Source organism: Lotus japonicus, chromosome 4 (assembly GCF_012489685.1).
Source record: "Lotus japonicus ecotype B-129 chromosome 4, LjGifu_v1.2".
In the NCBI taxonomy this organism is placed as follows: Eukaryota; Viridiplantae; Streptophyta; class Magnoliopsida; order Fabales; family Fabaceae; genus Lotus; species Lotus japonicus.
Window position 1 is genome coordinate 81,921,228 of NC_080044.1, and position 24,596 is coordinate 81,945,823.

General features: G+C 39.4%; 4 protein-coding genes and 1 non-coding gene across 7 annotated transcripts; 2 read left to right on the forward strand and 3 right to left on the reverse strand.

Moving 5' to 3' along the window:
- The first annotated feature begins 5,928 nt into the window (after nt 1-5,928).
- LOC130716391 (U5 spliceosomal RNA) lies at nt 5,929-6,048 on the forward strand. Its single transcript, XR_009012007.1, has one exon. It is a non-coding gene; the product is annotated as a U5 spliceosomal RNA (small nuclear RNA).
- Nucleotides 6,049-6,255: 207 nt separating this feature from the next.
- Nucleotides 6,256-10,477, reverse strand: LOC130715859 (uncharacterized). Of its 3 annotated transcripts, none has more exons than XM_057566008.1 (9): nt 10,280-10,477; nt 9,655-9,763; nt 9,252-9,504; nt 8,930-9,034; nt 8,537-8,665; nt 8,094-8,143; nt 7,780-7,877; nt 7,337-7,621; nt 6,256-6,861 (listed from the first exon to the last, which is right to left on the reverse strand). In XM_057566008.1, the coding sequence occupies exons 2-9, from the start codon at nt 9,722-9,724 to the stop codon at nt 6,355-6,357; spliced, it is 1,497 nt and encodes a 498-aa protein (XP_057421991.1). In that variant the 5' UTR covers nt 9,725-9,763; nt 10,280-10,477; the 3' UTR covers nt 6,256-6,354. The 3 variants fall into 3 exon arrangements, with proteins under 3 accessions (XP_057421991.1, XP_057421990.1, XP_057421992.1); XM_057566007.1 differs by lacking the exon at nt 10,280-10,477 and adding an exon at nt 10,013-10,264; XM_057566009.1 differs by lacking the exons at nt 8,537-8,665; nt 10,280-10,477 and adding an exon at nt 10,013-10,264.
- A 504-nt stretch (nt 10,478-10,981) lies between these two features.
- On the reverse strand, nt 10,982-14,368 carry LOC130713714 (probable glycosyltransferase At3g07620). The gene is made up of 4 exons (XM_057563513.1): nt 13,422-14,368; nt 13,204-13,334; nt 12,354-12,702; nt 10,982-11,937 (listed from the first exon to the last, which is right to left on the reverse strand). Exons 1-4 carry the CDS (start codon nt 14,148-14,150, stop codon nt 11,266-11,268), a joined length of 1,881 nt encoding a protein of 626 aa, XP_057419496.1. The 5' UTR covers nt 14,151-14,368; the 3' UTR covers nt 10,982-11,265.
- Nucleotides 14,369-16,182: 1,814 nt separating this feature from the next.
- LOC130712071 (CRS2-associated factor 1, chloroplastic-like) lies at nt 16,183-19,888 on the forward strand. The gene is made up of 5 exons (XM_057561907.1): nt 16,183-16,880; nt 17,010-17,137; nt 18,054-18,279; nt 18,410-18,537; nt 18,687-19,888. The coding sequence occupies exons 1-5, from the start codon at nt 16,238-16,240 to the stop codon at nt 19,776-19,778; spliced, it is 2,217 nt and encodes a 738-aa protein (XP_057417890.1). The 5' UTR covers nt 16,183-16,237; the 3' UTR covers nt 19,779-19,888.
- Nucleotides 19,889-20,886: 998 nt separating this feature from the next.
- LOC130712702 (sugar transport protein 14-like) lies at nt 20,887-24,596 on the reverse strand. Its single transcript, XM_057562523.1, has 4 exons — nt 24,401-24,596; nt 22,920-23,242; nt 21,738-22,367; nt 20,887-21,437 (listed from the first exon to the last, which is right to left on the reverse strand). The coding sequence occupies exons 1-4, from the start codon at nt 24,540-24,542 to the stop codon at nt 20,985-20,987; spliced, it is 1,548 nt and encodes a 515-aa protein (XP_057418506.1). The 5' UTR covers nt 24,543-24,596; the 3' UTR covers nt 20,887-20,984.

A 24,596-nucleotide genomic window follows, 5' to 3' on the forward strand; every position in this document is an offset into this window, starting at 1 on the left:
CAGGCATCTCGTCAGTGGTACCACAAATTTCATGAAGTAATTCTCTCATTCGGTTTTGAGGTGAATGTTGTTGAAGATTGTGTGTATCACAAATTCAGTGGGAGCAAATATATTTTCCTGGTTCTGTATGTTGATGACATACTGCTTGCCACTAATGATATAGGCATGTTGCACGAAACCAAGAGATTTCTATCAAGAAAATTTGAAATGAAAGATCTTGGTGACGCTTCCTTTGTATTAGGAATTCAGATACACCGAGACCGATCTCGGGGTATTCTGGGATTGTCACAAAGGAGCTATATCGAAAAGGTACTTAAAAGGTTTGGCATGCAGAATTGTACATCAGGGGATACTCCAGTTGCTAAGGGAGACAAATTTAGTCTCAGTCAATGCCCAGAAGGAAACTTAGAAATTCAGGAAATGCAAAAGATTCCTTATGCATCAGCTGTAGGGAGTCTTATGTATGCCCAAGTTTGTACGCGTCCAGATATAGCGTTCATAGTTGGGATGTTAGGCAGATATTTGAGCAATCCAGGAATGGATCATTGGAAAGCAGCCAAAAGGGCTATGAGGTATTTACAGAGAACAAAAGATTATATACTCACATATAGGAGGTCAGACCAATTGGAGATCATTGGATATTCTGACTCTGATTTTGCTGGATGCCAAGATAGTAAGAGATCCACTTCAGGCTATATCTACATGTTGGCTGGTGGTGCAGTTTCTTGGCGTAGTGCCAAGCAAACTCTCATAGCTTCATCCACCATGGCAGCAGAATTTGTAGCTTGTTTTGAGGCATCTAACCATGGGATTTGGCTGAGGAATCTTGTCACTGGGCTGCGAATTGTGGAAGGAATTGAAAGACCGCTTAAGTTATACTGTGACAATAAATCAGCCGTCTTATTTTCCAACAATAATAGGAGCTCGACCAAGTCAAAACATATTGACATCAAGTTCCTAGTTGTTAAGGAAAGGGTACAAAGTGGACAGATTTCTATAGAACACATAGGGACAAACTCCATGATAGCGGATCCTCTTACAAAAGGTCTTCCGCCTAAGGTCTTTCATGAGCACACTGCTCACATGGGTGTTTTGCAGTGTGAGGAATGCTTAGTTTAGTGGGAGTTACTCATATATAAATTTTGTGTTCTATGTTTGGTATTATGCATGCATACTCTAGTATTTGGATATTTTTTGGTTAATTATAAAGTTTGATATTCTGTTATTTATGCTTTGTACAATAAGGTTATTGAATGATCTCACTAAAGTAAAGTAGGACCAGTTGAAAATTGACAAGTACAGGCCACCTTCTTGTGATTTTCATGCTGCACATTTCATAATGAATCTATGTCATTTAGTTATGTCAGTACTAGTAATCATTGATGGGTTTAGTTATGATTGATATAACGAAAATCACTTTGGTTCTATGTACTGGCATGGCTAATGGACGAGATTATTTGGATATGCTCAAGGTATATAATGGCATTTTTGAGCTCATAAAGTCTAACACATGTGTAGAGTTACATATGTGACCAGTGGGAGATTGTTAGAATTTTGGGTCACAAATGTAACTTCTAATTGTGTTAGGGCCATTATTTAATTAGCCAAAACTAAAGTGGTCTATTTAATATTGATCTTATGGCTAAGGGCATATGTGTTATGAAAAGGTATTGTGCAGATACCATAAGGCAATATTCTAATTTGATGAGGGGCCAAATTAGAAATATTGAAAACAGAATTGTAACTGATGCAGTTACTTATAGGGTTATGGTCCCCAATTGTAGACAACAACACAGTAACGTGAAAAGTTTCTCTTCATCCCCATCAGAGGAAAACATCAGGAAACCCTAAGGGTGATCTACAATTGGAAGATCACAACCCCAGATCCTTCAGCGATTCCCATGGCTCATTCAGGTACGCTTCCGCTCTAGATCTTCATTATGTTTTTCGGGTATGGGTTAATCAAGTGTGGTTTAGGATTATGCTCCTATTTTCTATATGGGTAGAAAAGCATGTTAGGAACAAATCCTTATTTGTTAGAAACCTACACCCGGAAGTTTCATCCCGTACTAGAAGCATACAGAACAGAAGTGAAGTTTTGGAAGGTTTTTTTTTTTTTTTTGTCTACTGGTGCATCATCAAACATGATTATAATTGAAAAGCATTGGTTTACTTATAAGTTCTAACAACAATACTACGCCACTTAGTAAGAACGAAGCAACATTGCAGAGAAAGGTGAGAGACGCAAATAATACGATAGGAACATGTTCTTGCAATGAACATTGATGAAAGGTATAGTACCTAGAGAGTGGAGAATTGCGCTAGAGAGAGAATGCTGAATTTCATGTATGATTTTATCAAATGAGCAAAAGTCCCTTCCAATTGGTAACTACCTCCTATTTATAGAGCTTGGGTACTACCTATTGGGCCAATTGGGCCTCCGAGATCAAGGCCCAATTTTAAGGCCAGGGCCCCGCCACAGGGCGGGCTACATGCTGGGCGTTGCCCTCTAGGGGCTCGTCCAGTCCACTAGTCCACAAGACACCGAGCTCGAAGTATGAGAGCTAAGTGTGTCTTTTAAATGCCTTTACATGCGTCCTATTGTACACTGGGATCTAAGCTGTCAACATGACTTGAGAAAAGTGTGGTAAACTATATCGCCAACATGGCGTGAGCAAAAGGGAACTAACATCTTTAGCCACCCAGTCCACTGACTTGGCGAGCAACCCGAGCCGGCAAGTCCACAAGTCCACAAGCGGCGAGAGCGATTGCTCCGTGCTGGCGATTAGCTGGAGCAGGTACATGATCGTTCGCCGGCGGGCATCATTCCGGAGCGACTAAACTTTGTTGCTAGTATCACCTGTCAGGCGATAGCGTTTGGTTTCTTCAGTGGCGAGGCCTTTCGCGCTTTCCCTTATTTCAAAACTCTTTCAAATCCCTAACTGCCCCACGTGACTGCCCCACGTGATGTGTCAGTTACATCAATTTCCCTCTTTCTCCGGAACCGTCACTTCACCTTTTCATAACCGTCCCATCGTGCGCAGTAACTCCCCATTACACGCGACCCACCTTCCCAAAACCATCATGACTTCCAACCTTCCACACGCGTCCAACACGCGTCACCCTTCCAGACTCCCTCCTTTCCCTATAAAAACCCTTCTTTCCTACCATCACCCCTTTCCGAAACCCCTCTTCACCTCCCTAATCGCTTACCAGACTCCTTCTGCCAACTTCCGTTCCGGAGCCATCGCTTATCACCCCTTCCGCTACCCACTCTTCACATCTTACTCCGGTGAGTCCCACTGTCCTTATCTCTGCATCATACACATACTCATCTTTTCCTTTCTTTCACTTCGCTGCCTTCTAAAAATGGCTTCAAACCCTACCTCCCCTAATCACTCCTCTTCCTCCTCCAAAAGCGACCCTGATTCCACCGCCGCCGACGGCCTCCGTTTAGAGGTTCCGGAGATCCCTGCTTACCGACTAAAAACCTACGCCACTCTGCCCCTTCCAGTCCAAGTAGCCCCCAAACACGAGGCTATAGACCAACCCTCCATCTTTCAAGATAGCGATCTCATTGTGCAATTCGTGAACTCCCTGGGTGGCTTGTCCAATGACGATGAGTTTAACGCCAAACTCAGGATCTGGATTTGCAGTCCCGGGGATCGCCCCTGGCTTCATAAGCCAAACGGCGACGTAAAGAGATCCCACTTTTTCTTTGCGTATGAATACATGTTTAGCGAGCTTGACATCAGGCTTCCTTTCTCGCCCTTCGTCCAAACCGTCCTCCGCGACATCAACGCGGCTCCCTGCCAACTCCACCCCAACGCCTGGGCCTTCATTCGGTGTTTTGAAATCTTATGCGCCGCAGTTGGCATCGCCCCCTCTCCCACAAGTTTCTTCTACCTCTACGATGTTGACCCCAAGTCCATCAAAAACAGAGGATGGATTTCCTTAAAGGCCCGAGCCGGCCGGAAGTGCTTGAATCCCCACAAAAGTAACGTGAAGTCCTCCTTCGCGCGGAAGTACTTTCGCGTGGCGGTTCACCCTGCCTATCCAGAGGCCTTTACCCTTAGGGATGGGACCGCCCTTTTCCCTCTTTACTGGACGGAGAAGCCTAATGGGATTACTGATCCCTCAGAGGAATCCTTGTCCCCCAACGACAAAGCTTTTCTGAATCTCCTTGCCCCGCTCCCCATCCTTGACTGCTCAACAGTCCTTGAGGGCGCTGACCACTCAAGGACTCCCAAATACCTAGGTTGTCCATAGCTTGGTTTTCTTATCGACACCTTCTTTTCTCGTCTTCTGAGTTGTCACTGATGTTTTTTATTGTTGCAGAGGATATGAATTTCACGAACGCCGAGCTCCTGAAAGCCCGCGAGAGGAGAATGGCTCGCTTTTCCCCAAAGTTCAACACTGAGGGCGACGTGAAAAAGCGGGGCGGTGCCGAGAACCAAGCTGAGGGCGCCAAAGCTCCCAAGAGGAGAAAATTGGTCAAAGCCTCCTCCGGCGCCGGCACCTCCAACCCTGGCGCTCAGACCTCCACTGCTGCTGCGCCTAAAGGCAAAAATGTCGCTGAAGCCTCCGTCGCCGCGGTCACCGAGACAACCACCGTCCCGGCTCCTACTTCTGCCACTGCCGCCGCCGAGTCCACTGCTGGCGCCGAGTCCACCGCTGGCGCCACAATCGCCTCCTCCGGTGCCATAGCCTCCTCCGCTGACACAAACACCAACATTTCCCAATCTCCGGCTGCTGAGAAACCCGCTGCCACCAATGCTGCTGCGTCTTCCGATACTCCTGCTGGGGAGAAAGAAAAAGAAAATGAAACACCGAAATCTCCCACCCACCAGGACGCACCACCTAGCCCACCCCCAACAAATGATGGGGGCTCCATGCTCTCCCCGCCTCATCAAGAGGAAAGATCCTGCCCTGGCGCCACCATTACCTCTGAAGCAGCCCGGATTGAGCAAGCTCCTGCTCCCGAGGGCGGCTCTTCAAGCTATTACAATATGCTCCCTAACGCCATCGAACCCTCAGAATTCCTGCTCACTGGCCTCAACCACGACGCCATAGAAAAAGAAGTGTTGAGCCGAGGCATCAACGAGACTAAGGAGGAAACCCTTGCCAGTCTTTTACGTGCTGGGTGCATCTTTGCCCACGCGTTTGAGAAGTTCAACGCCGCCGCCGTTGAAGCTGAGCGGTTGAAGGTCGAGAGTGCTAAGCATCAAGAAGCCGCCGCTGCTTGGGAAAAGCGTTTCGACAAACTGGCGACACAGGCAGGAAAAGACAAAGTCTATGCCGACAAGATGATTGGCACAGCGGGGATTAAAATCGGCGAACTGGAGGATCAGCTGGTGCTGATGAAGGAAGAAGCGGATGATCTTGACGCAAGTCTTCAAGCTTGCAAGAAGGAAAAAGAGCAAGCTGAGAAGGACCTGATCGCCAGAGGTGAGATGCTGGTTGCTAAGGAGTCGGAGCTCGCAACATTGCGCGCTAAGCTGGAGTTAGCGAAGAAGGCGCTGACGGAGCAAACATGATTATAATTCCAAGAACCCGGAAGTTTCATCCCGTACTAGAAGCATACAGAACAGAAGTGAAGTTTTGGAAGGTTTTTTTTTTTTTTGTCTACTGGTGCATCATCAAACATGATTATAATTGAAAAGCATTGGTTTACTTATAAGTTCTAACAACAATACTACGCCACTTAGTAAGAACGAAGCAACATTGCAGAGAAAGGTGAGAGACGCAAATAATACGATAGGAACACTTTGTGAGAATGGAGATTCGCTTCAGTGTCCTGACTGAAAAACGCTGAAGCAACTATGCAAAGAAAAGTGTTATCTATTAAAGCCCACATCGGGTAGAGTAGTTACAGTAGCCTAGTTCCTTCATTATAAATAAATAAAGCTAACGAAATGTTAATGCACGGCGCCGTGTGTTATGCACAGAGCGAACTATTCTTTCGCCTTTTACTAAAGAATACCGTGTGCATGTCACGCTAAGCGGCATACGCCTATATTTTTGGAGGTGTCCTTCTTTGAAGGACACCGCAATTCTAGTCTAAAATTTACTATTTTTTCAATTTACTGCTTGGGATTAAATGTTTCATTAAGAATCATTGTATTTTTTTGTTGGAGCTGGGGTTGTTAAAATAAATAAGAAAATACTCGGATGAAAATTAAATTGGTTAGATTGTTAAATTGTTGTCAATTATTTCCTTTGTTTATTTATTGCTTTACCATTACTTATATAAAATTTCCAGACAAAATGAATGTGTAGTATTAAAAATGTTTACAATTAAGCTGAACAAAATTTTAGATAACATGGGTTTAAGAGGCATTGAATTAGATCTCACTATGAAACTTGATGCACTTCCCTTTTGGTATTTTTACCAAGCTCTACAAGTAAAGTCAATAGAGCTTCACACATTTCACGAGCATCAGGTTCATCAGGATTCTTCTTCTTTGAAGAGTACACCATCCAGGTATGATCAAGCTTCATTTTGGGCCTCACAACAACTGATCCCGGAACTTCAGCGTCGCGGCATGTCACTAGGCCATCGCTTTTTTCTCCATATCTCAGCTGCAGGTGGAGAGCACAGACAGCCATAGCAGCAGATATAGGCACCAATACCGGAACTCGTAGCGATTCAACTAACGAGTCGGGCTCTGTGGTCCTGAATTTTGGTAGGAGTGGTGGGACTTCGGCATGAGCTATCTGAGTCATTGTTGCGAAAACTGCAGGGGCAATGCTCGCTTCAGAATGGAAGGAGAGTAGAGGAATATCCAAGGGGAGCTTGTGCTTCATGATGAACTCTTTCCTCTTCTCATATGTGAGATCCTCCAATGCCTGCATGTCACCCTGACATACATAACTCACAATTAGAATTTAACAATGTGGACTTGGATGTGTGTGTCCACAAAATGATCAAATCAGATACAATTGGCTAATAATGTTCCTCATAAATATCAAATTTCATCCTTGACAAAGATTAGGAAACCAAACCAAAGTTCAAAATAGAATCTCATAAGTAATCTGGGACTCAAGTCCCACACCGAACAATTAATAAAACCCACGCTAGACTACTACACTTACGATGTGGGACTAATAACCATCCCAAAGGACTAATAAAACTCACCAGAACTAGAATATAGCACTTTCAATTTCAATGTGGGACAAAATTCCCACACCAAGGTGTTATGAAACTTATGCTAGAATTTCATACTTTTAATGTGGGATTAAGGCAGAACATTGCAATTGGATCCTAACAATCTTGAGGATATGATGATCTAAAGTGAAACACACAAGCTCACTTTATAGCAGAGGAAATGATTACCTTGATTATTTTGCATATTAAAAGTTCCAAGATCCTGCGGGTTTCTTTGTCACCGATCTGGCCTTCACGGAGAATATCGGAAGCGATGGGGGTGCCGCCGTATGGACTCTGAACCAGTGCCAAACCAGCAACTTTGTCCTTCAGGTCCGACCAATAAAGAGACAATGCAGCTGCAGCATCAATCCCACCTTTACTGTGTCCCAGTAGCATGACAGGTTTGCCAGATCCCCAGTATATCTCCTCAATATATAGCTTGAGTTCTGAGGCATTGTGTTCTACTGATGCCTTGAAACAGAAACAAATATATATTGGAAATTTAGAAGAAGAAGAATAGGGTCATGTTTTGAAATGTAAAATGGATTTTTTTTTTGAATTGGTTAAAATTGGTTGACTGATAATCTAATATATATGAAGCTATAAACTATAAACTAATGATCAATTACCTCACTATGAACTTTTGCAATATGACAGGCTAGACCCATCTTTGAAAAGAACTTCTTTGTGTCAACAAAATACAAGGGTCCATGATTGCTAAAGAGACCTGTAACATGTGAAAGTTCCGATCTTAACAAAATGGACATCTACATTAATCTCAACAGCAGATGTACGACAATGTTCAGAAACTTGTTGTTATCCGTACAAACGGAAGTTAACACTCACTGCAAGATAAAAAGTAAGCGAAATTCTTCTTATAGATTTGGATGAAAGTCTGTTTGGTATTCAAACACACACTATAGGTAACATATCATTGTCATACCTGGAACCAGCAGATATACAAATGAATCAGGTAGTGAGTGCTTTCCATTCCTGTAAAATAAAACCCAAAAACATTATGTAACAAATTCTCCTAAAGAAAAATGAACAAGAAATCAACTATATTTTGACTTCATGGGAAGCATAATTTTAAAATAAAGTAAACATCTCAATTATAGCTCTGATTCAAAAAACTGTCATATGATTATATGAAAAGAAACAAAACAAGCAATACCATGATCTTAGATAATGTGAAACTTAAAGAGAAGTAGACAACATGGTCATATGAAATTGGGAATAAGTTCTATCTGAAGTTCAACAGTACCAAATGTTACATATGAAAGAATCAGCAAGAAAATGATGTTCTTTAGAAGGAAAATTAGCATTACAGAAAGAAATATGTTGTCTAGTTCATTTGAATATAAACCTTATAAAAAAATTGGGGACCTTATGTCTGACAGCAATTCCAAGAATCTTGAAGTTTCATCCTGTACAGGAGGCATTTCAGGATCACGCTGCAACCACCCGATATCATCAGAAGAACCGCGCAAGGTTTTCAACAGACGAGTTGCAGTTCTGAGAAATGCTAATAATTATCAACTATCTATTCAAAAACTCTTTCTGGTTAAGAGATGTGAATCAGAACTTGAAAATCTTTCTAAAATTTACTCTAAAACCAAAATCAATTCTGAGGAGAAGCTTTAGTGAGTAGCTTCTGGGTGCTAAAATTGATTTTTGAAAAATACGCTGTCATTAGACTAAGAACTAAGTGAATTCTGCAATAAGAAATTTCAAATAATCATCCTCATCAGTTTGTTTCCATAAATCTGCTTGTGTTACCTATGAATGTGAACATAAGCACATCTAATGCATGAGAAATAATATCTCCATGGGGCCATTCCCAAACTCCAAGCATATTGTACACCAAGTAATGGGAGTGTCAAACTGCACACAGATGAGGATAATCAATAGCAATTATATAGATGCAAAATGTTATTTTTCAAAGAATTAAAACAGAATGAACAATTCTTGCAAAAAAGTTTGAAATTAAAAATAAACAAATAGATCATTTAACTTCATCTAATTTGAACATCTAGACTCAAATTTCAATTCATATTGTATTGTTGTTACATTGTAGTGTAGTTAAGCATGAAGGATTTACCTTTTTAATAAAAATGAAGGAACAACTTCTGAGATATAACTTGCATTTGGGATTATAGATCTTGTATCTACATACAGTTCATTACTCTTGTTAAAGTCTCTTCTTTCACAGCCATGGTTTTCACTTCCAACTTGAGGAGGCTGCCAGGATGTGTTTCCGGTGTAACCTTCGGAACTGAGTTCTACCGAGATGAACACCGGAGTGCCCGTCAAACTCTCTGTCCACCTAATTGCATCTCTAAGTACTAGTTCCTCTGCAGCATTGGCATCATGGAAAATATTGCGATGTTATGTTTAATAATAAACTTCATGTAGAAAATAATAATTGGAAAATCATAGCTTTATATATTTGTGTAATATGCTATGGTGAAAAGAAGCATGTAGAGACCAAATCAAGAACTCACCTATAAATTGTATAAATCTATTACTAATATAACTTGTCAATCTTGAAAGACTTGTGAGTATTTGATCCATGAATTATCATCATCATCCAATCACATCATTTCCATGTGTCTGAAATGAGGAACCATGTCAGATTTGAGAGTCATGTTACAAAAATTACACCTAAATGTATGTGGCAAAAATAAACTTCTGAGTGATTGATGATCAAGCTAAAGCTATAAGCAATTCATTCTTATGATCTCTGACAAAATTTAACAAGGAACTAGAGGAGCTAAACACTATGACTATCATTAATTAGAGTTTCTCCCTATTGCCTAAAGAAATATATAAATCATAAGCTAATTATAAGTACTGACTTACCTTCCTTACTTGCTAAATGACAATATTTATACCATGTTTGAATCAGTTTCTATTTCATCAGAATCAACTAATGACTACTTGCATAAACTTCTCACTATAATTGATTCTAGCTTCAGAAACCGCACTTAATGGACAAGGGGTTAGTTTGCAGATATTTGAAAAAGCCTTTGTGGATCATAAGAACCACAAGAAGGGCCTTTTTTTCTTTCTTTCTCCAAAGGTGCAAGATTTATAGATGAAGCAAGTTTAGTCAAATCGATGTGGGACCTAAATCTCATAACATAAGCCCAGTGGAGTGGATAAGACAGGGATGCTTGCTGGATGGGGACACGTGCAGTGATGGGAGCAAAATCGGAAAAGAGCATGGCCTTCGTGGACATGCACATTTCATCTTCCCTAGTTTTCTTGAGGAGGAGAATAACATGTTTATCTCAGCTCTGCTTTCTCTTACATGAGGTGGCAAGCAAGCACCATAGAGATGATGCTGAATAAGAAAAGTTCTACACGCTATTTCTAAACATAGTAATCAGCAAACTATTCTTGCTTGTCATGTTGATTAACTAAACTTTTTAGTTTAACCATAAGCATCTTTTCCGGAAGGTAATTTTGTTCGAGTAGAACATTTATATTTTGGTGGAGTTTTCCAATACACAAGGTGAATTTAAATCCTCTGCCGCAGATATTCTCTACTGCACAATCATAGCCATTGATTTTCACAATTAATGGTTGGAAACCAGTCTAAATTAAAAAAATTATGGTTATTTGTCGGCTGCAGCCTGCAGAAGCAGAAGATCCAAATTCACACAAAACTCAAACCCGAGATATTACTTAAAGAAACTAAATATATACAACTTGATAAGTAAGCTTTAACACTTGATGAATAAGATTTTATTCTAATTTTCAAAGGTAGTATGCTTCTATAGTATTGCTCATGATCTTGTTGGTTCACTTTATAAATTTTCATAGATCTGTGATGAAGTCCCACTCATTTATAATCAATGAAAATGAAGAGTAAGATTACTAAGATGTAACATGATCCGATAACATTTTCTTTTTGATACATTCGGGACTCGCAACAAACTAGGACAGTGAATTCAAATTACTAGTCCAACCATGTTCTTTCTCAAGTTCTCATAATCAAAAGCTCCCTCTACAGCTTCAGCAGTTGTGTCTCGCATGGTTAAGTCTTGGTTTCTGTTCATATGCTCTTTGTCAATATGTGCTTCTGCTTTCTAGTTCAGAAGACTCATGCATTATTTTCTCACTTTGATTTGAAACACTCTATTATACCAAATTGAGTGAAGGGTCATGTGGAAGAGGTCATGCTTCAAGGGATTTTTATGCCACAAAAAATGCTTCTGAACCCTTCTGACCCCAAGTTGCAACTTCAGATACTTCTCTTCAGGCACTGAAAGAAGAATGTTTCTCAAGTTGGGAATATCTTTCTCTGCAAGGATTATTGAGAACGCATCCCAATTTAAAACCTCAAAAAAAGGTGGCACAAAGTTGTCAGATATTATCACTGGCACACACTCGTAAAACATGGCTTCAACAATCCTTGGACTATTGACCTCATACCCTTTAGGGCATATGCAGTACTTGCTAGTCTTCATGTGCTGCATGTAGCTCATTTTGCTTGCAACACCAGGAGGCATTGGGCCAAATATCTTCATGTCAGGGTCTTTGTCCTTCCAGTGCTTAAGTAGTATGGGACGCAAATAACCATGCATGCTTCCGGCATAGAAAGCAAGAATGAATCTTTCATGAGGAGGCTTTCCTCCTATATCTCTCTGAGGGTTTTTTGCTGACCGGACATGAGCTTCCGGAAGAGAAACGTCCCTTCCGATCTTAAAGCCTTGAGTTACATCAGCAATGCAGAGGGCCTTTATGCAGTATTCCATGTGGTGCCTTGTTTCATATGGAGCCTGCAACAACCAGTTACAAATCTTTTAGCTATGTGTAGACAAAAGTATGTTTTATGAAGATGCTACACAAATTTCTAATTTATTAAATGACGTACAAACTGTCCTAGACAACTAAATAAGATGCACCCCAGCAGATCACTTTATATTTATAGCATGTTTGGATCAGTTTCTCTTTCACCGGAATCAATTATGAAATCCAGAAGCTATTCACAGAAGTTTCTTCTCAGAATTTATACAGGCACCAAAATCAATTGTAGAAGGGTTTCCAAACATGCACGAAAAATGGTCAATTCTAGAACATGAAGTCCCAAAAAAAATGGCCATGATATAACCGGATTGAAAAGTAAATTGTCAACATTCAAGTGGAATAAAGGGGAAAACAAAAAACAAAAAACAAAAAAGAGTACACACCATACCCAATCATGGCAAGCAGCAAGAAAATGGTCTGCACCACCAGTTCGGTTAAAGTATCTATATTTTGCTGAAATTGTATCTGTATAGTCCTTCAAATACTGACGGAGATTTGTCCGATTATGAGAGTTACGAACATAAAGGGAGTGCTGTAACATACGTGAACTAAATGGCATATAAAACAGGTGAGCTTTTGCAGGATCCTTCACAACAAAATGCTTATTTTCCTCCATCAATTTCATAAACCAACCCTCTGAGGCATATAGTCCCCTAAGTATAGGTTGATGAAAGATGGGTTTATTTCCTTCCTTGTATATGTAAACCTTGAGAGTGCGTTCCATGAGTTCATAGCTCCTGAAAATGCAACAATAAAAAAGTTGAATGACTTTGAACTTAGGTCATAGTAGCTCAGACATAACACAGATATGGAAGGACAAAGAAAAGACATGTAGAAGCAAGCAAGTGAAGCCCATCATATTTACAGAATCTCAATGTACTAAGTGCATGTTAAGAAATCTTTGTACAGTTGACTCAGAACGCATAATCAATTATGCAAAAAAACTTCTGTGAGTAGCTTTTGAGTTTCAAAATTGATTATGATTAAAGAGAAACTTATCCAAACATGGCATACAATGGCATGAGTAAAATCATAGGGACTTAAAGAGTGAGTCATTCAAGAAGTTAATATCTTTTTGTTTCCAGCCCCTTTTAATCCCTAAGGGGAGCAGCCAAGGCCAAACCTTTTAAGGATCAATTGGAGAAACAGGTCTGAACAAAATGTGACTGAACCAATGCATGTAAAACTAGGTATTACTTTAGTAGAATTCACATTTCCTTTAACAACATTATACTTACCTTTTGAACATAGAAAGATTGCGAAAGAGAGGAGCATAAAGTTCTTTGTCATGTGTTATCATAGGAGCATGCTCAATCTCAGACCTTGCAGCAAGAATTTCCAGGTCAAGTTTGGATGACCACCGTGGTCTCTGCAATCAAAGAGTAGAAATCGAGATTGAAACAACCACAATAACTTGTCCAGGTAGCAAGTTCATAATTGAAAGAGATATTATTACCATTGCACGAGAAGAAGCACGGCGGCGAACTAGTATACGATTCATCTCATCTATTAATGTTCTTGACTTGGGTGGCATCAGACACCTCATCTTTCTTCTAGTCACACTAACTGCATTACTGATATTTGAGGCAAAATGCCCATTTTTCTGGGGAGAATTTTCAGGATGGCTCAGATTAGTAGATGGAGTTACTCTGTCTGGGGTACCAACACCAGCTCTATCATGTTGTTCCCTTGAATCCATATTTTGATTTTTCACCATCTGAGAAATTGTAGAAATTCTCCCTTTTTTCTCCACATTTTGTTTCACTGAAAAGTCCACCTTACCATCCTCTTCTATAAAACTTTTCTTGGAACCAAAACTTTTTCCTATCTTCTCTGGTAAACTATGAACACGGTTTCTATTTGCCTCAAGTTCAGAAACATAATTAGACCTGTTTCTCACAGAGACTAAAACCCTCTTCTCATTGCTGTGCATTCCATTCATCCAATTACCCTTCTCAGTTTCATCTCCCATAATTGGTGGTGTATGCACTTTTTTCCCCATTGCATTGAAACCAGAAGATTCAGAAAATTCTGAAGCATTGCCTTTGATATGATTCCAATTAGGAAAATGCTTTTGTGAAGACCATGGGGCTCTTCCATTTCCATATGGAACCAAGATTGACTGAAACAGTAAATAAATAACAGCAAGTACCCCCAACAACAAAAGCAATCTCCGATTACCCATATAAAACCAAATTAACTTGAATCATTCTTCATCTAAATCAACTTGAATAGAGACAAACATGAAGCAGCACAGCACAGTACTAACCTCAATGCAGGGAAGAATGAAGAGTTGTACTGTTGTAGTACTTGAAGCTTCTTGTTTTTCCGTTTTGCTATCTACCCAACAAGCAGAGGAGATCAAAGTTACAAACTTTGCACGAATCTCAAAGAGAAACATGTTACTCCAGTAATAAACTGCTAATACTAGTATGATGCGAGCTCCAACTAGCAATAAAAAATTAAAAAAACTTGTTAATTTAACTTTACATACGTCATGATCCAATAATTCAGACAAAAACATTAACTTGTTGAATTTTTGGGGCCCCACCTTGTTTTAGATTCTTAACCCAGTTTGGTATTGTTTATTTGAGTTTCCTGGCTTTATGTATAGCATCGAATGTTGATCGATGGCGCAGCAAGGATAAAATAGATTTACTTATTATGATGTTATGACTTTAATTATAGAAGAAGGACATGCTTAATTGCACTTTTGGTCCCCCAAGTATTGCCTTCCTGCAAAAATTGTCCCCACACTTCAAAATTAGTAAAAAATGTCCTCCAAGTATACATGTCGTTGCACTTTTGGTCTGTCGTTTGCCTTCCGTGACAAAACTAACGTGAGAAGTTGATGTGACTCCCTCATGCGTGTGTCGCGTGACTTTCTTCAGAGAGCTTGATGACTGGACAAGTCACCTGCTTCTCACGTGACTCTAAAAGACTCCAACAATCATCTCTCTCCTCCATCGTATTCTTCACCATGGATCCCTTAAAAGAGGGGTTTTTAGAGTCACGTGAGAAGCATGTGACTTGTCCAGTCATGAAGCTCTCGAAAGAAAGTCATGTGAGACACGCGTGAGGGAGCCACATCAGCTTCTCACGTTAGTTTTCTCACGGAAGGCAAACAACAAACCAAAAGTGCAACGACATGTATACTTGGAGGACGTTTTTGCTAATTTTGAAGTTTGAGGACGATTTTCGCAGGAAGACAATAGTTGGGGGACCAAAAGTGCAATTAAGCCATAATTTTATTATATCTCATTAAAAACCAAAATTCATCAATTATTAGTGGTGTCGTGAAGGTCCTAAATCCCTTTCGCTCGGAATAATTCATCTAGCTTTGACCAACTGTGTTATTTTTAGCCAAAACTAGGGAATTACATTGCTACACGTCTCCAATGCACCAAGACACTAAGGAAAATTGACTCGTACGCAAAGCATCTGAGACCCTGAGGACAAATGACTTATACTTGTAGGATTTGAGAAAACAAGGAAGCCAACTCCAACACATAACATGCGAGACAACAAGGGTAGTCACTCGTATTGGACATTTGAGACAACAAGGACAGTCAACTCGTATTGGGTCATTTGAGACAACAATGACATCCGACTCATACGCAAAAAAATCCAAGATAACTGTGTCAACCAACTCATCCTCATGATTTCTCAAGGAATATCTCTCACATGCAACACAATGAACCTCATTCTTGTGTCAATAAGAGCATGAGTAAGAACCAACATAAACACGCAAGCCAAACATCATCCTACCACGTAAATAGAGCAAGTGGTGATGGCTTGGCCTGATATCTTGCATGTTGGGAGTTTGAATCCTCACTTTGCATGAATTGCAATTTTCAACATTTGAGACTTTTAACCGTGATACGAAACATTTTACGTGGTGAGTCACACAGTTCCCACAAAGCTAAGTAGGGTGCTATTAGGAAGTAACTGATGAAATGTCAAGACAACATGTCTCTCTATTAGCTATCTCAGTTCTTTTTATAACAGACGTTAACGGTATGGACTAAAACCACATATTTCTTTCTTGGTAAATAAAGACTAACCAAAGAAATGAAAATGGAGAGACCAAAACTGAAAGACACATGTTTTATAAGGACTAAAAACGTATTTATGTGAAGTGTGGAATCGACATCACTCTACCAGTTCGCCAAAAACACTGCTTTTTGTTGTGGATTAGCTTAAAACGACAACGTTTTCACACTTCCCTCTATAACTCAACTGAGAAATGGGAAGTTGATTATCTTCTTCTCCATGGCTCTGAAGCTCGCCACTCGTTTCTCCATCTTCCCGCCACCACTCTACCCGAACCCGAATCCGAACCCATCCACGGAGCTCCGATTCTCCCTCTCAACCTCCGCCACCGCCAACAATGCCGGCCAAACATCCCACCCCACCAGCAAAGACCCACGAAACCCCACCGTCGACCAGCAATCGCACCCGGCGTTTAGGTTTTCGAACATCCCCAAATCTAAACCGAGACCGTTGACCACCGCACCGGAAAACATCAAGATCAGCGACGACGGACTCTCCTACGTGGTTGACGGTGCCCCCTTCGAGTTCAAGTATAGCTACACCGAAACCCCCAAGGTTAAGCCTCTCAAAATGCGTGAAGCGCCATATGTTCCGTTCGGACCGGTCACCATGCCCAGACCGTGGACTGGCCGTGCCCCGCTTCCTCCGAGCAAGAAGAAGCTGAAGGAGTTCGATTCCTTCGTGCTTCCGCCTCCGCACAAGAAGGGTGTTAAGCCGGTTCAGTCGCCTGGTCCATTTGTTCCGGGGAGCAGCCCCAGGTACGTGCGGTCCAGGGAGGAGGTTTTGGGTGAGCCATTGACGAAGGAGGAGGTTAATGACTTGGTTAAAAGCTCCATGAAATCTGACCGCATACTCCATATGGGTCTGCTACTTTTTCTTTATCTTCTTCTTGTTGTTCATTCTTTTGTGTGCTAATTTTGAATTGAGAGTTCTGTATTCACTTTACTGAGGGTGCTAATGGAATGCATGGTTCTGTGTTTTTCTGCTTCAGGCAGGGATGGTTTCACGCATAACATGTTGGATAATATACATGCTCATTGGAAGCGGCGGAGGGTGTGCAAGATAAAGTGCATAGGAGTGTGCACAGTTGACATGGATAATGTGTGCCAGCAGTTAGAGGTTAGTTTCTTCTGCTTTTAATTCTCTGATGATTATTCATTAGCTAGGTGTGTTTTGAAACAGCTTAGTTAAGTGTTTGGGTTGGGGGTAATAAACACTTATCGCATAACTAATTCATAAGATTATTTGAGAATCTTTTTGAAATAAGCTCGAAATAGCTTACATGTAGGCATAACTGCATTAGTACTTATTCATAAGCTAATATGAACATCAGAACAACATATGAAAATAAACTCAAAAGCTTATAGGTAGGTCATAAGTCATTTTCATAAGTTCACACAAACACTTGCGTAGGCGCTTACACTAAAGTATAAGCTCAAATAAACTCTTTTAAAACCACTACTTTAATAGGCTAAATCAATTTATCTTGAGAACTAAGAAGTTTTGGAGATAATAATTCAGCGGGTTCCCAATGTGTGTTTCTGCATAGTATTTTACTTTTTGTTGCTTGTCTTTCTATACATTCATGATAATAGGTCGGCTAGTCATACTCATACTGGAGATACCCTTGACCATTGGTATCTTGATTTTTTTGCTGATGCCTGGAAAACTCTTCATTGGCAACTTCCTTTCTTTGGTTTTGTTTCTTATTCTTCATGATGATTGACTTTGCTATAATTTACTTGTGTGCATTGGCTATGCTCCATGATATTCTTCGATTTAAAGAACTCAATCTTGTTTATTTGTAGAGCAAGTTTCTTTGGGTGGATATACTCATTTCCTCATATATCTTACATCCCTCAATTACCACCATTGCTGGTGATGACGTAAGGGAGTGAGGGAGAAACAAAAGGGGGGGGGGGCGAGGGGAGATGGTGATCAGGGAAATGCTAGATCTCTGAGGAAATGAAGATATCCAAACGATGTTTGCCCTTTATTATTATGTTCTTTTGTCATATGTTATCTGCTTTGCCAGGAAAAGACAGGAGGGAAAGTCATTCGCAGAATGGGTGGTATACTGTACCTTTTCCGAGGCAGAAACTACAATTATAAAACCCGTCCGCATTTTCCTCTGATGTTATGGAAACCTGTTCCTCCAGTATACCCCAGGCTAATTCCGCGAGTTCCGGAAGGTCTAACACCAGAACAAGCATATGAAATGCGTCAAAAGGGAAGGACATTGACTCCCATATGCAAGCTAGGTATCTTTTAAGGATGTTCATTACAGTTTAACAATGAAAGAAACATATGTTGTACTAGTTATCTTCATCCTGTCTGTCATTTTTCTGATGCACATACTTGTTTATGGGCTGATTATTTTTCTTGTTGCAGGTAAAAATGGTGTTTATTTTAACCTTGCAAATAATGTCAGAGAGGCATTTGAAGAGTGTGAACTAGTGCGTATAAACTGTCAAGGACTAAATAGAAGTGACTATCGCAGGATTGGAGCAAAACTAAGGGTATAACCAATTTATTAAAATTTTTAGTTTAGTTTTTGTTTAGTTTTGGTTTTATGTTATAGAATTGGCACATGTCTTTTTGTTTTTGTTAATGAGGTATGAGGATGCTATTTTTACACCTTTTTTCCCCATCTATTATTTGACTGTAGGATCTTGTTCCATGCACATTGATTTCATTTGAAAATGAGCACATACTTATGTGGAGAGGACTAAATTGGAAGTCCTCTTTAGCTGATCTTGGAGATGACTGTGGGGAATCCAATAATAAAATTGATAATGACAGTAGAAGTTTCAAAACACTACCTTCAGAATCCCCAGAATTCTCAGCACCGTGTCCACCGAAAAATCCAGCAGAGCATGTGAGCAATTTATCGGTTGAGACTAGCATTTCCTCTACTTCAAATGATGTGACTTTGGATAAGGTTGAGGTACCACATCCCACCGAAAAGAGCGAGCAGTCTGCGTGTGTGACTATTAATGCTTCACTTACAAAAACCTCCGAAGCTGAAACAACAAATGATGCCACGGGTTCCTATGGTGAGCCAGAACCTTGCAGTAGTACCAGTCCAAGTGTGACCACATCATACTATGATAGCCATGCTGAGCGCCCCTCAAAAGCTACGAGTCATAGCCATGGAACTGAGGATATAATGGATAGCAAAAGCAGCTGCAGTGATGGTCTTTCTGCTTCATTTTCGGGATCAGATCGGATGCTATCATCTAGTGAGAATGATATTAATGGCATGGTAGACCCTCATGCTGATAGTCTGCTAGGTAATTCAGGTACTTCAGATGTTAGTCGGCCATCAAGGTCTGATGCCCCGTGTATGGAGAGAATTACATTACTGTTGGAGCAAGCTGTTGAGAAAGGCAGTGCTCTTGTCTTAGATAATGATTCTTTGGATGCCGACAATATTTATCAAACCACAGTTTCCCTTGCCAAATCAGCTCCACCTGAACCGATTTTCACAAAACATTGGAAGGTTGCGGAGCAAAGAAGTGACAAGCGACAAGGTTCAACTCTGGAGACAAAAGAAACTACCACTGTTGTAGCTAAAACTAGTGGCATGGAGATAGGTAAATGGGAGAATAGCTCTAAAATTCCAAAAATTGGCATGCAAAAGGGTAAAAGGGAGAAGAGTTCTAAAATTCCAAGAAGAGATAACTTTGATGAGCAATTACTGAATATTGTACCACAGGGAACATTAGGAGTTGATGAACTTGCTAAACTTTTAACATGATACTAGCTGTAATTATCAGAATTTCCCACGCCATCAGAGTGTATTCTTTTCATTTGTATAATACTAGTGCATTTGTTAACCATATAATGATAGCATGTTATTCTGATGTCCCTGTCCTTTGCATTACTTAGGTGACTGACTTTACACAGTATTATTCACGTATTGTCTTAATATGATTTCTTGGCCAGTAATCATTTGTTAACATAATGATCATAATGATTACTATGTTCATAATTGAAGATTTAGGAATTAAAAGTCAACCAAAGACTGACTTTTGAGGTTTATTCCTGTTGGATTTTGTTAAATATTTCATTAGAGACCACGGGCAACTACCTCCGACAATCATTTTCCTTTATTTTTTTATTTTTTATCATATCACTTATTTCACACACGCACATTTATATATTCTTTCTTTTATTTTCACTTTTTTATTTGATTCATCAATGTTAAGAAAAAAATAATTAGTTAATCAAGGTTAAATTCCAAAAATATAAATTTAACATGCATCTTAGTATTGTAATTTCTTTTAATGTAAAATCTAACTTTCAAATAAAAGAAATTTAAAATATATACAAAAGGGATTATTTCCTTCTCTCACGTCCTTTTTCAAATGAGAAATTTTCTTGCATTGGGGGTGAGCATCTCTTGCTGGGTTAATGCCAAAATTGCACAAAAGACAGCTTACAACTTACAAATAAGAGCAGAAAAAAAAGGAAGAGAAAGGTGATCATTGAAGAAGAATAGTGAGAGGGACTACACAATCAGAGAAAGGCGAGTCTAACACGTTTAACAGAAGAGAGTCATGTTTTTTTTTTTTTTGGTCAATAAGAGAGTCATGCTTCAATCAACGTAAAATCAGAGAGGCTCACAATTCTGATGTTGTGTTATCATGTATATGCATGCATAGGGCCTGGCCTTTCTTCAGATCCAAAAACTTATGAAAAAACTGGGCTTCACGACCCAACTATTTTTCTTTCAAAAACTGATTTTTGCATTTCCGTAACTAATATTTTTTTACATTGTTCATTTTTCTTTCAATTTAGAATAGCTTAATTAAATGGTCGTTTTACTATTAACAGATTCTCATTGTTGAAGATAAGAGTCTCAATAATCATAAAAACAACCATATTTATAAGAAATGCCTATAAAGAAAGCATACACAATTGACCAAAAACAAAAAATGTTCAATCTATTTTGTTGGGAATCTTAAACAATTGCTGGCTTCCCGTTTGATGCCTCAAAGTCTTGGTTTGTCCTCACAATTTTCTTCCAGAACCAATGGTTTTCAAAAAGAAGATAAATCTCCTCGATTGGAACTTGTTTTGTTTCTGGCAAAAGGAAGAAGATGAAGCAACTCATGACCACAATTAAGCCACCAAATAGCAAGAAGATTCCATATTTGAGGTTACAGAGTGACATGAGGAACAATTGTGCAACAAGAGCAGTGAAGGTCATGTTGACACAGACCACAATACTCTGCGCAGCTGATCTTATCTCCAATGGGAACAACTCACTTGGAACCAACCACCCTAAGGGACCCCAAGATCTTCCATATGCCAACACAAACAAGAAAATTGCCACAACAAGGAAGGCACTGATACCTTTAGAAAGCTCTTCGCCATGTCCAAACTTCACAGCCAAAACCACAGCAACACAAATCTGCAAATCAACAAAAAAAAAGTCCAATAAACAATTCAATATCAACACTGATTAGTATTGCATTTGTTCAATGAGACTAGCATGTTTGGATCAACTTCTTTTTCATGAGAATCAATTCTAGCACTCAGAAGTTTCTATCTAGAATTGATTTTGACTTCAGAATCAACTGCATAAGAATTTCCAAACATGCAGTACAATTGATTCTAAAGTCATAAGTAAGTAGCTTGTGGGACAGAATTGTTTGTGAGAAAAATTAAGTTGATCTGCACATGCTATAAATGACAAAAACAAGTTAGTTACCATGCTGCATATCATTTCAAAACCAGCTTCCAGAAAGAATTTTCTTCTACCAAACTTGTCAACTAAAAACATTGAGATCACTGTGGCAACAAGGAGAGCTCCATTGGTAATGAAAGATGAAATGAGAGATGCATTGTTACCAAACCCCAAACTCTGGAAAATGACAGGGGCATAGAAGAGGATGGAGTTGTTCCCAGTTAGTTGCTGGAATGCTGGAATCGCCAAGGCACCTATTACTAGTTGGGGCCTGTACTTCCTCTTAAGGAGTGTCCTAAATGGACTAGTGATGGCTCTTGCCTGTTCACTTGCATCTTTAAGATCTTCAAATTCAGCATCAACATTCTTGGTTCCTCTAACTTTCTCCAATACCCTCCTTGCTTCCTCTAACCTTCCTTGCTCCACAAGACTGTTAGGTGTCTCAGCACAAAGAATACCTCCAATAAGCATAAGAACTGCTGGAAGACCTGCCAAACCCAGTGATATTCTCCATCCATGGGGATGAATTTTTTCAGTGAAATAATTCACAAGGTTTGCAATTAGAATTCCAGCACAGGTTGTGAACTGAAACAATTGGTTCACTGCTCCACGGGTTTTAGCTGGAGCCATTTCAGATAGGTACAAGGGAACAGCCTGCACAATTAGATGTGTCAGTAAGAAAATATGTAACAAGATTTTTCAACATATATATGTGCCTGTTTGGAGAGGCTTTCTCACAATAGATTTTGGATAAAAATGATTTTGGTAAAAGTGAGTTCAGAGTGAAGTGATTTATTTGGATATATTCATTAAAAAAAGTGATTTCAGTAAGGTCGTGTCGTAAAATCCAATTGTGAAATCTCACAATTGATTACATCTAACTTAGAAGCTACTCTCTTTAGCTTCTACAAATAATTGTTTCTAGGACTGGAATCAATTCTCTAAGATGACTCCCAAGCCTCTATGTGCATGTCAAAATAACGTTGACATAAACAACTTTCCTTAGCTTTTGCAACAGTGCACCATGCATTTGGCCTCACTGGTTTTCCACCGTATATTCAAACATGCATATATAATCCAAAAGTGATTTCACTCGGTGAAAGTTGATTCTGAGGTGAGGAACCAAGCATACACATGTTAATCTTGGATTCTACTAATTAATTTGTCAATGCTAATGATCTATGTATTTTGTAGCAATTCACTTACTTGGTTGTCAAATCCAATGCCTCCACCAAGAAAGATCCTACCAATGATCAACATTTCAATGTTCTTTGCAAATGCATTGAGGAGTGCTCCAAGCAAGAAGCTAAGTGCTCCCACTATGATACTGGCCTTTCTTCCCTTATTTCTTGTTAAGTAGGAGGCAAAGAAAGTCATGAATAGTGCTGAGATATAGAGAGATGATGTAAACAGTGTCAGAATTTGATCATCATATTTACAATAATCAGTCTCCTTCAGATGCGTGTGCTTCCTTCTGTAGACTTTTGGAAAGAATTCCTTGAGGAAATCATCCATTGAAGTCACTCCACCTGACAAATGAGCACAACAAGTAAAGTAAGTTATATTAGAAGAAGCCTTTAAAATTAAAAGTCCATAGATTCTGCATTCGGAAAAAATGCAGGTAAAGTACCAAACTTAGAATTTGAAGCTACTGCATTAGCAAATTACATTGAATATCCACAATGTTTTTTAGCCGATATATTTGATTTTTCATTCAGGTAACTCTTATGATCCATATTAGAACCAGGAACCCTTTCTGCAATGATTTTTGGTGAATTTTCTAATAATAAAAAAAAAAAATAACCATTAATCAGTAAATATATAAATAAATAGAAAGAGACAATGCAGAAACAGGGTTCGGTTCTTGCACCAAAAAGAAACTGGATGTGGTTCTAGCATGTTTGGATCAGTTTCTTTCTCAAAACTCATTCAGCACCTAGATGCTACTCGCAGAAACTTTTTCCTATAATTGATTTGATTTTTTATTTTAAAATCAACTTTAAAAAATATTTCCAAACCCCGGCACAAGTTTTCCAGGGCAGATTGGAAAATGCACACATTGGATGGAATATCCCAAAAACAAACAAGGTACAGAGCCTAAAAGTAATCATCAATTCATTTGTCTTCATATACGTCATAGCTAGACTTTTCATATACTCTCCCAAAACACACAGGTCAGGCATTCAATATCCCATGTGAACAGAACATCAAAAAGTCCAAATATTGAAAATCAACTGGCTAGGACTATACAATATAGTACACCAATTACCAAAGGTGTATTATTATATGGTTTCCATTACCCACTAGGGCCGCTTAGTTAGTGAGCAACACACATAGAGTGTGCAATAATAGCTCTCTGGTTGAACCAAGTATAGAAAGTCTTAATTGTGATTAAATCCTGAGTCAGCATCAAAAGAGCGATCAATATCTAATACTTTATACTTTTTTATTTGTTTATTTATTTATGGTTTTCATTATAATAAACATATACAAAAAGGTCTCATCAACAGCAATGATGACGACAAACACATGAATTTGGTTTGAATATAAAAAAATTAAGAGAGGTTGTAGATCTCAATGATGATCACAAAGAGATTACTGTGAAATTAAAAAGAAAACAAGGAAAAAATTGAATCAGATAAACAGTGTCAAAAAGAAATTCATAACCGAGATCATAGAAAACAGACCTGAAACTCCGAGATCATAGCCAAAAAGAGAGCCACCAAGAGCTCCAACGAAGCAAGTGAAAGCGAAATAGGGAGTGAACCTGTGCTCGTACAGATGAGCCCTTTTGCCAGGTCCTCCATCTGCTATACCTCCACCAGCCATTTATGTCTTCTTCTTCTTCTCTTTCTCTGAGTTTTGTCAGTGAGTTCAGAATGG

What these genes read in the sequence shown, in the direction of transcription:
- LOC130715859 (XM_057566008.1), bottom strand. Translation starts at nt 9,724, where the DNA reads ATGGATCAAATACTCACAAGTCTTTCAAGATTGACAAGTTATATTAGT. An exon ending in CCTTCATTTTTATTAAAAAG is followed by an intron (nt 9,035 to 9,251) that starts GTAAATCCTTCA and finishes ATCTGTGTGCAG; the next exon opens with TTTGACACTCCCATTACTTG. An exon ending in TGTATATCTGCTGGTTCCAG is followed by an intron (nt 7,878 to 8,093) that starts GTATGACAATGA and finishes CACATGTTACAG; the next exon opens with GTCTCTTTAGCAATCATGGA.
- LOC130713714 (XM_057563513.1), bottom strand. Translation starts at nt 14,150, where the DNA reads ATGGGTAATCGGAGATTGCTTTTGTTGTTGGGGGTACTTGCTGTTATT. An exon ending in GTGCTTCTTCTCGTGCAATG is followed by an intron (nt 13,335 to 13,421) that starts GTAATAATATCT and finishes CTTTGATTGCAG; the next exon opens with AGACCACGGTGGTCATCCAA. An exon ending in TTGCTGCTTGCCATGATTGG is followed by an intron (nt 11,938 to 12,353) that starts GTATGGTGTGTA and finishes TGGTTGTTGCAG; the next exon opens with GCTCCATATGAAACAAGGCA.
- LOC130712071 (XM_057561907.1), top strand. Translation starts at nt 16,238, where the DNA reads ATGGCTCTGAAGCTCGCCACTCGTTTCTCCATCTTCCCGCCACCACTC. An exon ending in TGACCGCATACTCCATATGG is followed by an intron (nt 16,881 to 17,009) that starts GTCTGCTACTTT and finishes TTTCTGCTTCAG; the next exon opens with GCAGGGATGGTTTCACGCAT. An exon ending in GACTCCCATATGCAAGCTAG is followed by an intron (nt 18,280 to 18,409) that starts GTATCTTTTAAG and finishes TTCTTGTTGCAG; the next exon opens with GTAAAAATGGTGTTTATTTT.
- LOC130712702 (XM_057562523.1), bottom strand. Translation starts at nt 24,542, where the DNA reads ATGGCTGGTGGAGGTATAGCAGATGGAGGACCTGGCAAAAGGGCTCAT. An exon ending in GCATTGGATTTGACAACCAA is followed by an intron (nt 22,368 to 22,919) that starts GTAAGTGAATTG and finishes CTAATTGTGCAG; the next exon opens with GCTGTTCCCTTGTACCTATC. An exon ending in TTGAAATGATATGCAGCATG is followed by an intron (nt 21,438 to 21,737) that starts GTAACTAACTTG and finishes GTTGATTTGCAG; the next exon opens with ATTTGTGTTGCTGTGGTTTT.